This window comes from Ochotona princeps, chromosome 7 (genome assembly GCF_030435755.1).
Source record: "Ochotona princeps isolate mOchPri1 chromosome 7, mOchPri1.hap1, whole genome shotgun sequence".
NCBI classification, from domain to species: Eukaryota; Metazoa; Chordata; class Mammalia; order Lagomorpha; family Ochotonidae; genus Ochotona; species Ochotona princeps.
The window spans coordinates 31,777,234-31,795,894 of record NC_080838.1 but is presented as its reverse complement, the minus strand read 5'-3'; the positions used below and the strand labels follow the sequence as shown (position 1 = coordinate 31,795,894).

Below are 18,661 nucleotides of genomic sequence, written 5' to 3'. Positions count from 1 at the left end.
CTGGTGGAGTTCAGATCACCCATTAGCTGAATGCTGCTGGAGTATCAATCACCGCAACACCACACCGTTGTGCCTGCTGCTTTCTTGTGTCTGTCAGTCTCCAGGTACCCCTCTGCTGTTGTTCTGTCCTTTCCTATTTCCTGGAATGTGTCCTCTCTGCTTCATCCTGATTAAATGTTTTTCTGTCCGTTTAAATGTGTCCTTACCCTATTCTGCCATCTTGATTCTCCAGTCTATTATATCTTGACAATAGGATGCTGGACTCTGTGCCATTGTCCATGCCCGCAATTGTGGACATATGACTGTGTATGAAGAGCTATACTTTAGTAATGATATAGAGGAACTAGGTGGGGGGGGATTAGCCTATGGAACTGTATCATAAAATGATAATAATAATAAAAAATGTATAAAAAGAAAAACATATATTTTACCACAAATTCATGCATCCCTGACTTACCCGTATAAGGATAAATGGGACATAGTAAAAGCATCACCATCTCGTTAGAATTTTATCTTTGTAATCCTTTTCACTAAAAAATGAAGTCAGCTCAAAGGTTATTATAATCTTAAGGAAATGACATTTGCAGAGTTGTTTCAAGCTTGTCATTTTATTGAGTGAATCCCTCCTTTTAACTTAATTAAGTAAGTGAATGCACCTCTTCAATCCTATTTTTAGTTTATGAGTCCAACAATGATGAATCTTGAATGAACTAAAAGTAGCTAAAGAACTGAGCATCTATGAAAAAAAATGGAAGCAGTGTTAAAAACCTATAGCAGGGGAAACATTTTACTCCCAGTGAATATATATTTTTATTTTTATTTAAAATTATTTTCATTGTATTTGAAAGGCAGAGTGATAGAGGAAGAAACATACACACAAAGAGAGATCTTCCATTCATTAATTTATGCCCCAAATGCCAACAATATCTGAGACTTGGCAAGGTTGAAGCCATAAGCCCTGAGATTAATCTGGGTTTCCCACATGGGTGACTGGGATCCAAACAATTGAAACTGCTTCTTCTTGTGGTATAAAATAACAGGAAACCGAAATGGAAGTGGTGTAGCCAGGACTTGAAGCATAGGATACAATTGTTCCCACTTGATGATTTAACAAGTACGCCATACCCATCATTATAACAAATGCACACGTACGTGTGTATATATAGAAATGCTGGAGACAGAAAGAAGTGGCACACATCCACTTGTCCAATCTCATCTCAAGGACATCAGACGTTGTGTTGGGTGGTCGGACTGGCTCCTCAGATGCGATCGGGATTAGTTGTCAGTAGTCTTTCCCTCCATTCATGGCAAAGGTTACATGACGAGGCAGAAATTATGGAGGAGATGTGCAATTGTGCAGAAAACAAACCACTGTCAAAGTGACAACCAAGCACCCGCAGTCAAGCTCTCAGCCCATTTCATCCTCTGTGGCTCCACGCCTCTACAGATGGGCTTTCTTTTCTGAGGACAAACCTATGAAAAACAGCACCAAAATACTTCAGATGGAAAAATAAAATTTCACTTCTGTTTTTCTGGCTTAGGGTTAACATAAACTTCTATATTGGAAACTAAAGAGATAATTTTCCTTGTGTGTCCTGCCCAAGTTTATAGAGACATTGAGAGACAGGAAAGTGAGGGCTATTATTTTAAGAATTGACATATACTATAATTTGTTAAATCAGTTGTGGCCTAGTTCTATTCATACCTGAAAAGGAATGTTCTACACCTAGTCTCATTTATGTTGTCAATATAGTAGCTTGGGAGTTTTCTTTGATACCTACCTCTCTGTGGGAGATAGCTTGCAAAATGTGCTATCTTTAAAAAATATAGAACTAGACACATGATTGTGGAAAAGATCACAATGTATCATAAAAACTGGTATGAGAATATTGGTATATTTTACTGGAACCAAAATATGATACCACAAATTACTATCACCAAGGAGACAAGTTCAAGAAATTTACTCCTAGCCAAGAAAAAATAGTCATAAAAATGCTAAGGAAGAAACTCTCTTCCTTACTCATGATCATTTTATAAAATGTTAATGCATTTGTTATATACGAAATACATTCTAAGCTAACATTTTGTAACAAAAAAGCAAACAGAAAGATCATGATTTAGTTTCTAATGTGTAAAGATCATATAGCTCTAAACTTGGACTGCTGAATCAAAGATATTTTATATGTTGAGAAGAAAAATTTGAATCCAGAAGCATGATTCACTGATCTAAGCAGTCTGTACTTAGATACTACCTGTCCCTAGGTATGATTTTTTTTAAATCTATTTTTCATGATACAGTTCCTCAGGCTCATCGACTTCACCTTCCACTCTCCCCACCCACCCTCTCCCACAATGTTTCCCCCTATATTGAAACAACAGTATATTCCCTCAACAATAGTCACAAGTCCAGTATTCTTCTACTTAAGTGTATCATGATATTGTAAGTATAGAGAATGGTAGAAAGTCCAGCATTCTAATGTCAATATATATTTAACAGTTTCACTAGAAGTTCATATTTTATTCAGGAGTAGAGATGCATACTGCAAAGTACCTCCACTTCATGGTATATTTGTCTCCATTATATAATTCCACTAGATGACTATATGTATATGCATTTTTAGCTATATATTGATGATGTTTTTTGAATGAAGTTTGCCTTATATGAGAGAAAACATATTTATCCTTTGGGGATTGGTTGAGCATAATGGTAACTACTTGGGGCCATTTTGTTGCAAATGGTGCAATTTCATTCTTTATAATGGGTGAGTAGTATCCCGTACAGGAGATGTACCACAGTTTCTTTATCCATTCCTCTTTTGATGGGTATCTGAGTTGATTCCATATCTTCTCTATTGTAGATTGTGCTACTTTAAATGTAAGAGTACAGGTTACTTTCTTATATGCAGGTTTCATTTCTTTTGAATATACTCCCGGAAATGGGGTAGTTAGTCAAATTATATATCAACTTTAAGTTGTCTTAGCCCTCTCCATACTGACTTCCAAAGTGGCTATACTAGCTTACATTTCCACCAACAGTGACGTAGGGTGCCTTTCTCCCTTCATCCACACCAGCAGGTGTTGGTAAAGTTCTGAAGGTAGGCCAATTTCACTGGAGTTAGGTAGAATCTCAATATGGTTTTTATTTGTATTTCCCTAACAGCTAGGGATCCTGGGCATTTTTTTTCATATGTTTATTTGTTATTTGAATTTGTTCTTTTGAAAAATGTCTATTCATTTCCCTTGCCTATTTCTTCACAAGGTTGTTTGTTTTGCTGTTGTTGAATCTCTAAAGCTCATTGTAAATTCTGGGTATGAATCTCTTATCTGTTGTGCAGCGTGCAAAGATTTTCTTCTTTTCTGTTGTTTGTTTCTTCATTTTGTTGATTGCTTGCTTTGCTCTAAAGAAGTTTCTTAGTGTAATGTAGACCTGTATTTTGAAGAGTGGTTCCTATATTTTCTTTAATACTTTGATGGTTTCTGGGTGCAGATTTAGGCTCTTAATCCATTTAGGGCTGGATTTTGTATAGAATGAAAGGTGGGAGTCTTGCAACTTATTTCTGTAGGCTGTTATCCAATTGTCTCAACAGCATTTGTTGAAGAGTTTGATCTTTTTGCATGGATTATTTTCAGTTCTTTTGTCAAAGATTAGTTGGTTATACAAGTACGGGCTCCCTTCCATGGTCTCTATTCTGTTCCATTGACTGTCGTCTCTGTTTCTGTACAGTCAAGCTGTTTTGATCGCCAAGGCCTTGTATTCTTGAGGTCAGGAATGGTGATTCCTCCAGCTTGATTTTTATCCTTCAGGATAGCTTTGGCTATTTGTGATTTCTTGTGTTTCCAGATGAAGTTTTGAATGGAAGATTTTCCATGAACATATAACAAAATGACCTGTAATCTTATATTTACAGCAGCATAATCTGTAATAGCAGATATGGAAATCTCCCTGATATCTGTCAAAAGAGGGATAAGGAAACTATGGTGCATCTATTCTATGAAGTACTACTCAGTCATCAAACTCAAAGGGACAAATATCACATGTTCTCTCTGAAAAAAGGCAACATTCATGCAAAATACTAAACAAATATTATATATATAAGTAAACATGTATATACATATATTCACTAGAGGCACTATATAACGGAGACTAGCATATCAAGAACTGAAGATACATTTCAGTTCGCATCTGTTCTCCTAAATAAAGAATGGACTTTCAATGAAACTATTAAATGCATCTTGACAATAAGATGGCTTTACTGCTTTTATTAAAAAGAGTGTAATATTGTAATAATATAGGGGAAATCAGTTGTGGGGGGTAACGGGAAGGTGGGAGAGGACATCCTGAGCCTGTGAAACTGCATCATGAAAAATAAAAATTGCCAAAAAAATTTAAATACATATTTATTCACTCATTTGAAAGTGCTACAAAGAGAAGGTGAGAGACAGGAACAATATATATCCAATGGCCATGATTGGGCCAAGCCCAAACCAGGAACCAGGAACATCTCCCAGTTCTTCCAGGTGGCAGGAAACCAAAACCTTGGGCCATCCTCCATTGATTTGCCCAGCTTCTAGCAGGGAGTGGGTCTGGATGTGGAGGAACTGGAACATGAACTGATACACGTGTGGGACACTGGTGTCACAGATGGGGGTTTTGTGATATGGTTCTGCAGTTATTATAATGACAAGGACACAAAATGCCTTGATGGAGGCACAGGACCTCACATTGCTAGAAAAAGGGTTTTGTGTTTGTTTTAATTTTTATTTTGTTGTTTGACTGATCTACAAGTGATGAATGCCAAATTGTGCCCCTGATAGTTTCCTATGTTTCAGTCTGTGCCTCTTATGCTCACAGAACACAGTCTAAACAGCATGAGGTTGGAATGAGCTTAAATGTTACCCAGAGACTTGGTGCAAATGACCTGACTTGACTCCACATCAGGATTAACTGAATCAGAAACTCTGTTAATGGTAAAAGGGGAGGGGACTGATACAGCATAGCTATAAACAGGGACCACACTAACTCTGCTCTCCATATACTCAATCACCCTCCCTGAATGCAGACACAATGAGGAATCCCAGTAAACATCATCACCAGCTTGGATGCAATCTATTCCATATGTCTCACTTTCTTCCTATGGATCTTTACCTTCCATTTAAGAGAGCTATTGTAATTTTACTTATCTGGCAAAGTTGTGACTATCCCAGACTTATGCGCATTTTTCCAGCTAGAATCTACATGGTTGATTTCTGTGTGTATAAATACACATTATATTATATTCTCCATTGTGCATTATTATAATACATATGTTAGACTATTTATTATTCAGTTATAAAATCCATGCACATATAAGTACATTTATAACCTGTATGTTAATATATGTTAAGATATAACTCTTGAAGTTTATTTATTACTTCTGTAGTAAAATCACTCACTTCACTGATAAACTGCCCTTTAAAGCATGTAGTATGGGTGAGGGGGCATTTCTGCTATACTTTTATTTTTAAATATTAGGAATAAGCATAAAAACTATCTGCTTTATATTTTGAGTAATTTATGTTAGCCACTGGTAAAAAAAATAAGAAATGTATTTTATCAAGAAATAATCTTATTAAAGCTTAAATTTGTTAAAAATATATCTATTGGGGAAGGAATGATGCAGAAGAAGAGAGACAGTCAGACCATTTGCTACTTCACTTCTCAATTGTCTGAAACAGCAGGAGCGGGACTAGGTTAAAGCTAGAAGCTGATAAATAGATCCCAGTCTGCTCCACTTGGGTGACTGTTGGAGCTTTTCAAAGCCTGCATTTGGAGGAAGCTGGACTTGGGAACAGTCAAAAACTTGAATCAAGGTTCTTTGATATAGGGTAGGAGCTCCTTGATTGTTAGGTTAAATACATAACTGAGAAAAATAGTATTAACATCTTATTCACCTGTGTTGAAAACTATACTAATCCAGTCTCTTAATGTCCTCTAATTTTTGCATCTTGTAAGCAGCTTTTACTATTTTCAGTAGGCCCTATATTTCTTTGACTGGCAAGAATTGAAAGAATTCAACAAGCCATTTTAATAAAAAATTATCTGTGATGCTGAGATATAAAGCCAATTACAAAGAGATACAAAGGGAGACATAAATATACTGGCTTTTAGAATGAGTGATCACAACTTATTTGAATAAACTATATGCAAACTATTGTATTATTTCCCTTACTGCACAGCATAGCATAGTTCCTGAAATCAGATTACCTGGGCTTGTCTATGTCACAGACAAGACTAATGGTGTGGACTTGGACAAGTTATTTTATCTGTCTCTATTTCAGTGTCCATATTTACAAAACAGGGACAACTAGCACACTAATCCTCAGCCTGTAGCACCGATATCTTATATGGGTACCAGTGTGAGTCCTGGTTGCTGGACTTCTGATCCAGCTCCTGCTAATGACCTGGGAAGGCAGTGGAGAATGGTTCACTCCCTTTGGCTCTTGCACCCATGTGGGAGACCCAAAGGAAGCTCCTAGCTTCCAGCTTCAAATTACTCCAACTCTGGCCATCGTGGCCATTTACAGAATGAACCAGTAGATGAAGATCTCTGTTTCTCTCTCTCTCTCTCTCTCTGTAACTCAAGTAAAATAAATAAACCTTGACCAAACAAACATATCATTAAAAAGGAACAGCAGCAGTACTCATTCTTATGGTTGCTATAAATTTTAATGAGATAAAAAAAATCACAAAGCACCTACAATTGTTTCTCGCATGTAGCTAGTGTTATCTGCTAAACTGTGTGTTCTGAAAATCTAGGTTTAAGTCCTAAGCCCTAGAATCTGTGAGTATGACATTTTTGAAATATGTAGGGTATTTTTTGGATTGTGCTAAGATCATGCTTGATGAGCCTCTGTAATCCAATATGACTGATATTTATGAAAAGGGGAAAAGATGGGCATCAACTTAAAACACAGAGGAAATACGGCCATGTGAAGAGAGGCAAAGACTAGAGCTATGCTATCCTAACCTCAGGTATACCTGGGGCTAACAAAGTTAGCAGAGGCAGAGAAAGAGCCTTCCCTGGAGGCTCCAAAAGAAGCCTGAGTCTGCCAACACCTTGATTTTGGACTTTTAGCCTCCAAAGCTGTGAAGACCATGGATTCTGTCTCAAGCCACCCAGTGTGTGGTCCTTTGTTCTGGCAATTCCAGAACACTAAATAAGTCAGTATTCATTTAATTAATTATTTTTAGACATTAGTGAAGGCAAATTTCAATAGTGGGGCTTTGTTCTTTTATACTTTAAAGAATAAAAGATGTTTGTTCAGAACTCAATCTCACATACCAATCCAATATGTAAGAATTGAGCTTAAGCTCATTAGACAAACTCAACTCAGCACTGTATGAAAAATTTGGAGGGTACGGAAGTGATTGGTCTCCTGGGACCAGTGCAGTGTTTCAAAGGCTCATCCTCCACCTCCAAGCTCTGCCATCCCATATGAGCACCAGTTGCTCCTTTTACAAGCTAGCTCCCCACATACAACCTGAGAAAGTAGCTGAGAATGGCCCAAAGTCCTTGGGACCCTGCAGCACATGGTGCACCTGTCAGAAGCTCCTAGCTCCTGGCTCCTAACTGTTAATAGGCTCACCTCCAGCCACTGTGGCCATTTCTCTTCCTGTTTCTCCTTCTTTGTAAGTCTGCCTTTTAAATAAAATTAAATAAATCCAAAAAAAAGGGTTCCTAGTATAACAAAAAAAAATCTATGTAACTATTTAATTACAAGACTTATAAATCTATGATTTTAAAAATGATGGTTAGTTGTATTTGTTTTATTTGACATGGAGAGAGAGAGATGGATCCCCTAGTTCCCTTCCCAAATTCGCACCACAGCTGGTGCTGAGATAGGCTCAAGCCAAAAGCCAGGAACACAGGAGGCAGGGACTCATCTCCTTAAGCCTTCATCTGTTGCCTACCCTTAACAGGCTGGACTAAGCAGAGCTTGGACTTGAGCTCAGGCACTCCTATGTGGTAATCAGATACAGAGAGGTAGCATGAGGTCTTCCATTTGTTGGTTTACCTTCTTATATGCCTGCAATAGATGCTTAATGCTTAAGCCGGGAACTAGGAATGCAATCCCGGTCTCCCATGATTCAAAGCACAGGTTGTAGAATTCTATACAAGGGTACTTCAAAAATTTATAAAAATGGAATTAGAAGATAAGTTTTTAATTCACTTTTTTTTAAATCCATGAATTATTTCTTCATAATAAGCATTTTTCATGAGGCTTTTTGTAATACCCTTATCTATCAAAGAATCTGGTCCCACTGCTGATTTTACTGTATGATTAACCCATGTTACTTAAATTCTTCAAGCTTTGGTTTCTTCCTGTGTAACATGATATAAAATAAATTTTTTCCATAGAATTGTTGTGAACATTAGGATAAATAATAGTCTCATTAAATATTGGAACATAACAGAGGTTTTATAATTATAATTTTACATGTGTCTATACCATTAAATACCTTGATTGTGTATTTTATGACTATATCTTTCCTAAATGGGAAAATTAAGTAAGTCTCATGCACTGGCTGACACTTTAATTTTGCACATTTCTGAAAGTTGTCATACTGCCTTTCTATGAATATTTCCTATAATTTTTAGCCTCTATAACATTGATCCAGGACAAATGCAGTAGCATAAATAGCCTTATGCTGTTCCTCAATTCTGCATGGAGTAGCTGAAGTTTCTAGTGATTAAACTGTAACTCAGGGAGGAAATATCTTCAGTAGTGATTCCAGACCAATATAAAATGGAAAATTATAATTGGGTGACAATTATCCTATTATACATCAATATGCTTCTAACACACAGATATTTTGCAACAATCCCTCTGCTGTTCTAATGAATTCTCCATTATTGCTGGAACCCAAGAACTTCATTAAAATCATTAACTATATTTAAAAACAAAGAGGAAAAAAGGTCTTGTAGTTTTCTGATAAATACCTGGACATTTTACACAGAAGTCCCACTTTTTACATTTCTTTTCTGTGGTGCTACTCTAAGCTATGGCATTTGCAACTGCTAGTACTGAAATGAATAGCTGTTCAGGCTGTGTATTGTCCAACTTCTGGAGGCTCTGTGGTGGTATTCCTGCACCTTGACTTCTACACCATAATGAACCGCTTGCATCAAACTAGAATTCCGGGGCCAGTGTTGTGTTGTAGCAGGTAAAGCTGCTGCCTGTGATAGCAGCATTTCACAAGGTGTCTGATTTGAGTCTTGGCTGTCTCTTCTCTCCCTGTAACTCTGGCATTCAAATAAATCAACAGATAAATTGTTTTACGAATTAAAAACATAATTGTGTAATTCTAGGATCTCAGTTCTGAATTGAATGAGATTAGGTTTCAAGCATAGCCTGAAACTTAACCTTTTCTAGATAGATTCACATCTCTGTAAATTAACAAGTGAGGTTCACAGGTGATTGTCATATGAGACTTTAAATGTGTAGCAGACAGCGTGGATTTTGATCATATGTTTTGAGAATAGAAACAGGATTCTGAGCTACACTTCATTTTATATGATCTGCTCCCGGGTGGCCTCATGAGACCATAGAAACAAACACTAGAAAGGACAGAATATTTTGGAAAAAGTAAGAAAATAAAAATAAGTCAGAACAGATATCTTATCAGTGAGTAGAGGTGTCTAGTTTTTCCCAGCATGTTTCAAGGTGGATGTCCTGGGCAACCCTGGCCTAAAATAAGAGCAGTGCCTTGGAGTTTGATGTTTAGTCACAAGGGAGCATAGTTCTAAGCCTTTTGGTTCTTTTGTCTGTCTGCCAGTGACATTTAAAACATCTGTCTGTCTAACAAACTCAACCTGGAATAGTGGATGTGCATTTTATTTTGTAGTAGACTCCCAGGGCTTTACTATTGTTGTTAGGATGCCGCTCAGCTTAAAGTCTTTATTTGTAACTCCAGATGGGATTCTGACCCTGAGAGAGAAATAGGAACGGAAGCCAGAATTGAGATTCATGCATTCCTGCATCTGAACATTTTCTTTATGTTTTAAGCAATTCAATTTATACCCAGGTGCATTAAATTACATTTACGTACGCAGTACAACTTTGCAAAGTCTTTCTCAAAGACAAGTGAATGTATGTTGAATAAACATCACAAAAAGATCCCATTAAAATGTAAACATGAAAGAATGCTCCATTGGGCTGTGGTCTTACCATTTGCCTTGTGCTGTACATCTGCCGGAAACTGCTCAAAAGCATGCCACTGATAGTCTGGCTGTGTGGAACAATAAAATATTATTATAGCAATATGGACTTCAAACAAAATATAGTGGGACATTAAATTATAATTATACTATGTGGCTTTTATTGAATGGGAAACAGAGAGGTAATTTCCACCAATTCTGTTACTAGTCTCACTCTACCCAATCACTTCCCTCATCACAAACACCATTGCTTCCTAACTGCTCCTGCATCCACACTAGGTTTGGGTTTCATCGTATTACTTTAAACTATGGTATCCTTTCTTTTCTTTTTTCTTTTTCTCTTTGTTTTCCTGTCCCTTCCATTCCCCCTCCTCTCTTTCCTCTCCTTCCTTTCCCTTTTCTCTCTTTCTTTTTTCCTTCCTTCCTTCCTTCCTTCCTTCCTTCCTTCCTTCCTTCCTTCCTTCCTTCCTTCCTTCCTTCCTTCCACAGATCTGTTTTGGGTACCTTTAGAAGTATAAACTCATTTGTAAAACTTACTTTAGCCTACAAATAAAACAAAACAACCAAGGATCAGTAAGTAATCCTCTAAAAACATCACACTAGAAACTATGAGAGGGTTGGAGAACGGGGACATTTGTTTGATTAAGCATTAAATGAAATATTTAATGATAAAATGTTGGTTTAATGCTTTCTTGAGATTCAAGGAGGAAATTTCAGCTCTTCAATGGGGTCATGGCTGCTGGAGATTCAGAATGGTGAAGTAGATTCAAAATCTTTCCCTTTTTACTACTCAGAGAACTCTTATCTCTAAAGTGATCAAAGATTAAGGTAAATTAGAGGCTAGATTTTTCTCTTGAGAGTTTTCCTAGGCTTCTACCCAATTAACAATAGCTATATGCTATCAGGGAACATTCAAGCAAATTGCATGGAGCAATAATAAGCCAAAGGCCTAAATTATAGCTCCCAGACTGCCCTTCTGCACTTAACCCCTCAGAATCCAACTGAATCTGCTTTATCTGCCCCCAGAGAAGGTCTGCTCTGTGCTGTGAAGGCTCACCTCTGCCTCCGACTTCACCTTTAGACCTTTTTCTTATTATCCGTAAGAATGGAGAATAAAAAACATTGCTTTTATTATCCAATTATTACCTAAAAATAACTAGATGGAAAGTTCCCCAGGGAATATTCAGAAGGCTGCCAAATTTCATTCACGTGACAAGACAACGAAAAGACTGAATTCAGTAAAATCTGACCCTACTTCACCTGCACTCTAGACACGTAGGCTCTTGACTCCTTTGTGCCCAAGAAAAATCTGGAGGAGGAAATGAAATAACCTGTTTTGTGTCTTCTCACTTATTTTTAGATGCCTCAAATAACACATAGGATAAGTGACATGTGCCTCAGTTTTATGTTGCAATAGAGCCGCCAAAAATGGTATGCATACTGTATTTACACCAACAAAATTGCATATTATTTAATTTAGACTTTGAGATAAGCAAAAAGCATAAAATTCTCTTAAAATCAGTTTTGGGAATATAAAAATAAATTAAATGTTATACTGAAATGTCTGCTTAAATGCTGCTAAAATGTAGCCTACTAAATATCTGGGCCATCTTCCCTGTTATAATTAACTTGGAGTTTGATGAGTGATGGAAGGCAGATTGCTGCCTCCTTCCCATACATGAATATTGACAAAATATCCATTTTTACACTGAGATGCATTTGAATGATTCATTGGTTTTATAGTTACCCTTTCACAAAAATATTTCTCTGAAGTATATTTCTATTTTGCTTTCTCCACAATCTTAATTTACTTTGACACTGTTGAAAAAAAAATATTCAGGGATGATCACTGTTTGACAATTCCCAGAAACATTTCTGGTAAAGACAATAAAGTAAGCAAACATGTGGAGAAAAAAAAAAAAAAAGGAAATGGGGATGAAGTAAGGACAGAACTATCACATGAAAACTACAGGAGAAACACCAAGACCTCAGCAGGGTGCTGTGTCATACCAGGGTCAAGTAAGACGTGCTCATGAAATCCTAACTTCTGTCTGCCACCCAAGGTCTCATTAGCTTGTAAAAGGACTTGTAAAATGATTTCTACCAGAAGAATACTAAGTCCTTATTTTTTGAAATAAGGCTTTTTACTTACTGCGTGCTCCACCTGATCCTGTACTGCTGCAGGAGTGGTTGATAACCATGGGTCCCGTGGATAGAAAACCAGGCCACAGTTACAGGTAGGGAAGTGCATCTGTGGAGAACAATGCCGATCATTTACTGGCAGTGAGCAAAATCGGGAAATCACATTGATACTTTATACAACATGATATGGTTTCAATCTAAAGGCTTAACCTATTTTGGCATATATTTAACTCAATGTATCAATATAGACTCATGATTGACATAGCTGACGGTGACTCATGGTCTAAATCTTATCAAAGGTGAAATTGTATGAAACTAGAAATACTTTAAAAGTATATATAGAGAGATATATGTATATAGAAGGTCCTCATGGAAAGAAAATAATTTTAAAAAGATAAATTATAGCCAGAGATGTAACTGAAGTCCAAGGAGGAAATTCAGAATGAAGAGAAAGAATACTCATTTTAAGTTCACCAGAGAACCAATGGGGTAGAATGCATCTGTCCTGAAGAAACTATTCTGCCTTGTAGAAAAAAGGAAAGAGAATATTTGGTGTCATTTTCCACTGTAAATTGGGTGAGCAATTGCTAGAACTATCAAAGAAATGCAGTTCCCAGGTGTGTGTGGGCTTATGGAAACATTTCCATTTGGGTGACCTCACACCAGGGCTTGAGCTGCTCGTAACATACTCTGTGAAGCATGTGGTTTTCATGAGTGTGAAGGTGGAAAGGCTGTGGTAGTTCCTAAGAATGATCTGTCTATTGATGCTTCAGTCAGTGCCATGCATAGCAGAATTTGAATGTGTCTTTAATTGGGACAATGAGAAATGGTATGAGTGGAAATACATGTGTGGGTGAAACTGAAAGTTACCATTTGAGTCATGACAAGAGGACTAGGTAAGAATCAATATACCTGTTTTAATTGCTTTTCCAGCTTTTCTTTCTCCATCTGACAAGCTTTGATCTGTGGGCAAAACAAAGGCTTTTGCTTATCAAAGAGAATTCAGATCATCAGCTGCAAAGCTATTTTTGACTTAGCTATCCATGATCTTCCCATAATCCCTTAGGATGAAACAACACACATTACAAATGAAATTGGTCATGTTTTGGTTATTCCAATCTTAAATGGCTATCTTCTCAAAATCACCAAATGAAATTTGTAAAGTCAGATTGCTCTAAATTATTTGAGCTTGTTAACAGCATTTTAATTCTTTTTTTTATATTGACCCATTTAGACATAGACATAGAAACAGGTTCCACTGATTAGTACAAGAAATTGAAATTGGTCAACCTGACACTTAAAGTTCTACACAATAAGTTCTTGGAAATAATATTATACATTTGGGAAAGCATTTTTTTTACAGTTGTTAAGAGTTCACTGGGGATGCTCACATTCTATGTAAGTGCCTAGATGTGCGTCCCGGCTCTGTTTCCCATTCAGCTTCCTGTTAATGCACACTTGAGTCAGGCGATGACTCAAGTACTTGTGTCCCTGGTACTCATAAGAGAAACTTGGATGGACTTCATGGCTCCTGACTTCAGCCTTACCCAGTCTTAGTTCTTTTGGAATATAAACTGGCAGATGGAAAATCTCTCTCTGTCTCTATCTTTTTCATTCTACATTTTGATTTTTTTAAAAAAGGAATTACATATACAATCAATATATGACATACATTTGTCTATGTATTTTCCATGCAATAACTCCTTGACTCCCACTGCTCATATAATTAACATGTTTATCTCCATTGGATCAATGAGGATATAGACACACAAGATTCTGAATAACATGGGCAACGTTACACTGCTATCTTTTATGGCTTTGCACTATTTAAGGCCCATCTCAAATGACAGAGTTACCTGTTCTGTGTTCCCTTCACATCTGATGTATTCAGTTTTCCTTTGGTGTTTTGGTCATGCCATCATCTTCCCTGAATTCCATGTCCAATACCCTTATGAGGCATGATCCCAAAGTGCCTTCTTAAATGAAACCTTTTGAAGCCCCGCCCATCACAAACGTTCACTTTTACCTTGGTACTCAAATTCAGGGCTGCAATATATTATGTGACTTTTTAGTTCAACATAAACCATTTCCTGTCACTGCTCGTTATTTGCAGTACTCATGTCCTGTAAAGTCACCTGGAATACTACTGAATTCAAAAATACTTAACCCCTGATCTCACATGAAATTTTGGCCACAAAAAATTACTGACTGATCAGTGCATAACCTTGCTTTACAAGTTTTTGCTTAAAGATGCCTTCACCTTACTTAACAAGGACAATTGATTCGCTAGCTCTTATACACTCATGAAGCTTATCTAACAAAGATATGTTCTTTGTAAAGGTACAGCACAGCCTCTTTCACTTGGGAGCAACAGGAGCACATTAACACCATGTTTGAAAGCCATTTTGAAGAGTGAAGTCACCAACAAAAAAACACCCAAATGTGAGAAACATGGTGCTCACTAGCTTGTTAGAAGCACACTTGTTTGCACCATGAGATGAAATCAGAGACAGGCATCACCTCATCCTATCTTGTCTAGGAACATGCATGTCAGCAGACTGATTTCCTGATGCACAGTGTATTATGGGAAGCACCAAAAGTACTTCATTTATTGGTCTGGGGGGACAAATACTCTTTAATAAGTAGGGAAATTCATAAATATAGAATTTACAGATCATGAAGATGGCCTGAAATGTCTTTTTCACTATATTGTTAATTCTTTATGCCCTCCCAGCACACAGAAGAATGCCTTGTAGAAAAAAAAGTCGAAGTTAAATTTGCAAAGTACCTGGCACCATGGCCAGAGCTGAGTTTAATAGATTTTTTCCTCCACCTAACTCAAGAGAACCACTGTGAAATCATAGGGTAGATTTCATTGTCCATGAAAATAGGTGAGCATAAGGAGAAAGATCAGATCATACTTTTACAGAAAAAGGTTTTAGGGTTTGAAGAAACATTTTGTAGATAATCTGGTTTCAATTGGTCATTTTGTAGATGGAGAAGAAAACTGCAAAACCTTCAATAACTTTCTCAAGTTTACAACCAACTGGGTATCAGAGCAGATAGGAACATCTGAACTTTCCCCCTTGGTTCTTCTTACATTGTCAACTTTCTTAAGTTTATTTCACTTAACCACTTGTCCAATTTACCATTATTATTGGTTTAAAATATCCTCAGTGCTAGAATGAAGACATTCTGGCACGTAACTAGTGCCAAAATGATTTGGACAAAAACTTCATTTTGAAATTTGTTTTGATTATAAGTAGTTATTTTATTTACCTAAGATAATGTAAGTGTTTTGAATTGTACCATTACAACTAATTGGCTACTAACATGTAAGTAACATGTAATAACTAATATCAATATAATAAATAATGCATCGACCCATCTGCATCTGTTTTTGAATTCTGTCTACCTTTATCAGAGTGAATGAAATTCAATGAGAAAATCTGATTTGGGCTATCATTATTTAAAAGAAAAAAAGTACCACTTGGATATCATTAAGATTATTTTTAGTTTATTAACAAAAATATACTATACTATCTTGATATCTATCTTGCATCTATCTTGATATAGGTGTATCTTCATATTAATAAAAAGTTACAGATGATTCCTGAATGAAAAATAATTGTAGGTTCTATTCCAACAGTTTTAGTGAAATGGATATATTTTAAGTTCTGTAACATCAAGAACATTGCCAGCATTGCAATCAATTTATTACCAATCTGAACTGAATATAGTAGAATGAATAAAGTTGAAATATGGCATGAGAGGCAGGCACTTAGCGCAGTGGTTAATATGTCACTGGGGATGTTGGCACCCTGTATTAGAACGCCTGGTCCTAGTCTTGGGTCATCCACTTCATTCCAACCCCACTTCCTGCTAAGGTGCTCCCTGGGAAACACACACTGGTATCTCTAGTAGTGGAGTCTCTACCAGCCATGTGGGAAACTTTGATTGGCTTCAAGGTTCCTGGCTTCAAAATGACCTATCCTGAACTGTGGTGGGCAAACCAGTGGATGGAAGATACACCTCTCTATTTGTCTGCTTCTTTATCTGTCTCTATCTTTAAACTAAACTAAGATTTTAAAACTTTTAAAATAAGCCAAGAATCAAAATACTTTGTTTACTGGCAGCTTCAAAGACATCAAGACAGCAGCACCCCCCACCAAAAAAAAGAGAAATGAAAACAGTCCTATATGTAAGAAGTAAAAATTGAGAGAGTAATTTCTTCACCAAGAATAATCTGAAATGTTCCCATTCATGCTTATATAAATTATGTATTAAATCCGTAAATTATTTTTGGGAAGTTACCATATTTTATCACTGTTTTATCCATTCTAATTTGTTGGAGAGGAAAAGCTCTGTCAAATAATTTTCCACATATAATTAGGAGTTTCAAATTAATCCTTAGAAAAATCAGAAAGGAAATTAAATTTAATTCACAGTTTACTTTATATTAACAAGAGGATGGCTAAGAGCTTAATTTTTTTTCTAAGACTAAACATGTTCCACAACAATTTATGATTTATTGGAAAGAATTGTATGATTTTCAAACAAAATATGCTGCGGCTCACTTCATTTTCTCAGTCAAAATTGTGTTAACTACAGTTTTTTTCCCATTAACATCAATATTTATCTATTACGATGATTTCCTCAGTCTACTTCTAATATATTCAATTACACTTAATTTTAGTGTACTTATATTTAATGTGTCCTAATAAAGTGATAACCATTTTTGAGCTTCATTACTGTTTCTCTAATTATTTGAAATTTGGCAACCCACTGGATAAAGTTCTTTATTTCGCTAGATGCATAAATGATATTGAGAAATATCTATGTTTTTTGGAAGACAAGTACATTCCAACATAAGCCTTTAAAAAAAATGACAAGAATTTAGAAACCACTTCACTGTGCTTGAAGACTAGGTACTTCAACTTCCATTCCAGCAAGATAAATGCTATAAAAAATGATCAAAAGAACTTCATATATATGTATATGATATATATAGGATATATAGAATATATATAGGATATGTGTATATATACATGTATGTATATATGCATATATTCATACATGTATATATACATATATATATATCAATCACTGAAATCCAATTTCGTGCATAATTCCTCAAGATACTTTAGTCCAAAGTAATTTCCAGTCATTTTCTTCTCTTTCAAAAACTGAATGATGTCATCTCAGGTGCTGATGTCTCCAGAAAATCCAATGTCAATTAGTAAAGCAGAAAAAAAAGTCTTGAGTTTATTTTTTTAAATGAATAATATACCTATTCTGGCAAAATCTGTTTTGTCTGTGATCATACCTGAGAATCCAGCCTGTTCAATTGGGATTGACAAGTCTGATTAATTTGCTGCAGCTCTTCTTTCTCTTGATTAAGTCTTTCTCGGTCTGATCGCTCCTTTCTGAAGTCTTCTTCATATATTCGCACCTGTAAAACATGGGCCTGCTAGTAGTGCTGGCTGGCTTTTGTCTGAGACCAGTGAAATGGAAAGATGCTACTTGGGTCTCAGCTGCTGCCACTCCTTATCCCTCCTTACCAATCTGTCTTTATGCTGAGATACAGAAACGCATATGGCTGCTTGTTCAGAATGAAAATTCTCAATTTTTTTTTACTTTTGAATGTGTATCACAAATTTTTAAACAAAACAAAAAATTTATTATGAACAATGTCCTTTCGCTGGTTATTCTGCTACATACTTCATGACAGTGAAGAAATTCTTGGCCTCATGTTAAGTAGTACTGCTTTTGGAGCAAGTCATCCATCTCCATTACAGCGCTTTGATGGAGGAATACTGCTTGAAGTTGCAAGAGACAATCTACTGATATAGCTGCGTCACTGAATGCTAACATGACAGAGTTTCCAACTATAATGTCCAGGTTGAACACAAAGCACATAGAAAGGCTGATGCATTTGGAAAAGCAGAGCATAGTTACTGAAAGGTATTCACAAGTTTTTGCCCTCTAGGTATACTTAACGTATAGTCAAAAGAAACATACACTACTTTACTCAAACACTTCTCCAAGGTTATTCCAAATACTCCAGAAGTGTGACCAAACTTTGAATTGTCTTTAATCAGCATGTTGATGGCTGATGGCTTGGAAACCAGCATGCAAAGCAATAAAAACAAACGAAACTTAGAGAATATAGCAAAAGAATTCCTCTAAGCCCAGGATTTAAATGACTACGTCTATTGGAACATAGTGTCTAGATTTTTAGCTGTTAATTTTAATGCACACTGAACTTTTATTATGAGTCATGGAACAAATTTTAACTACAGGTTTATGAGTTTTAAGTT

At 36.2% G+C, this 18,661-nt stretch overlaps 1 protein-coding gene across 3 annotated transcripts in view; it reads right to left on the bottom strand.

Annotated features, from left to right (window-relative positions):
• Window positions 1-853: 853 nt before the first annotated feature.
• TNIP3 (TNFAIP3 interacting protein 3) overlaps window positions 854-18,661 on the bottom strand; it is a 47,695-nt gene continuing 29,887 nt past the window's right edge. For all 3 annotated transcript variants that reach the window (XM_058666684.1, XM_058666685.1, XM_012929623.3), the window contains 5 exons: window positions 17,668-17,793; window positions 13,254-13,304; window positions 12,352-12,450; window positions 10,210-10,270; window positions 854-1,473 (listed from right to left, as the gene is read on the bottom strand). In XM_058666684.1, coding sequence (XP_058522667.1) covers window positions 1,442-1,473; window positions 10,210-10,270; window positions 12,352-12,450; window positions 13,254-13,304; window positions 17,668-17,793 — 369 coding nt within the window. In that variant the 3' untranslated portion in view covers window positions 854-1,441. The remainder of the gene's footprint in view (window positions 1,474-10,209; window positions 10,271-12,351; window positions 12,451-13,253; window positions 13,305-17,667; window positions 17,794-18,661) is intronic.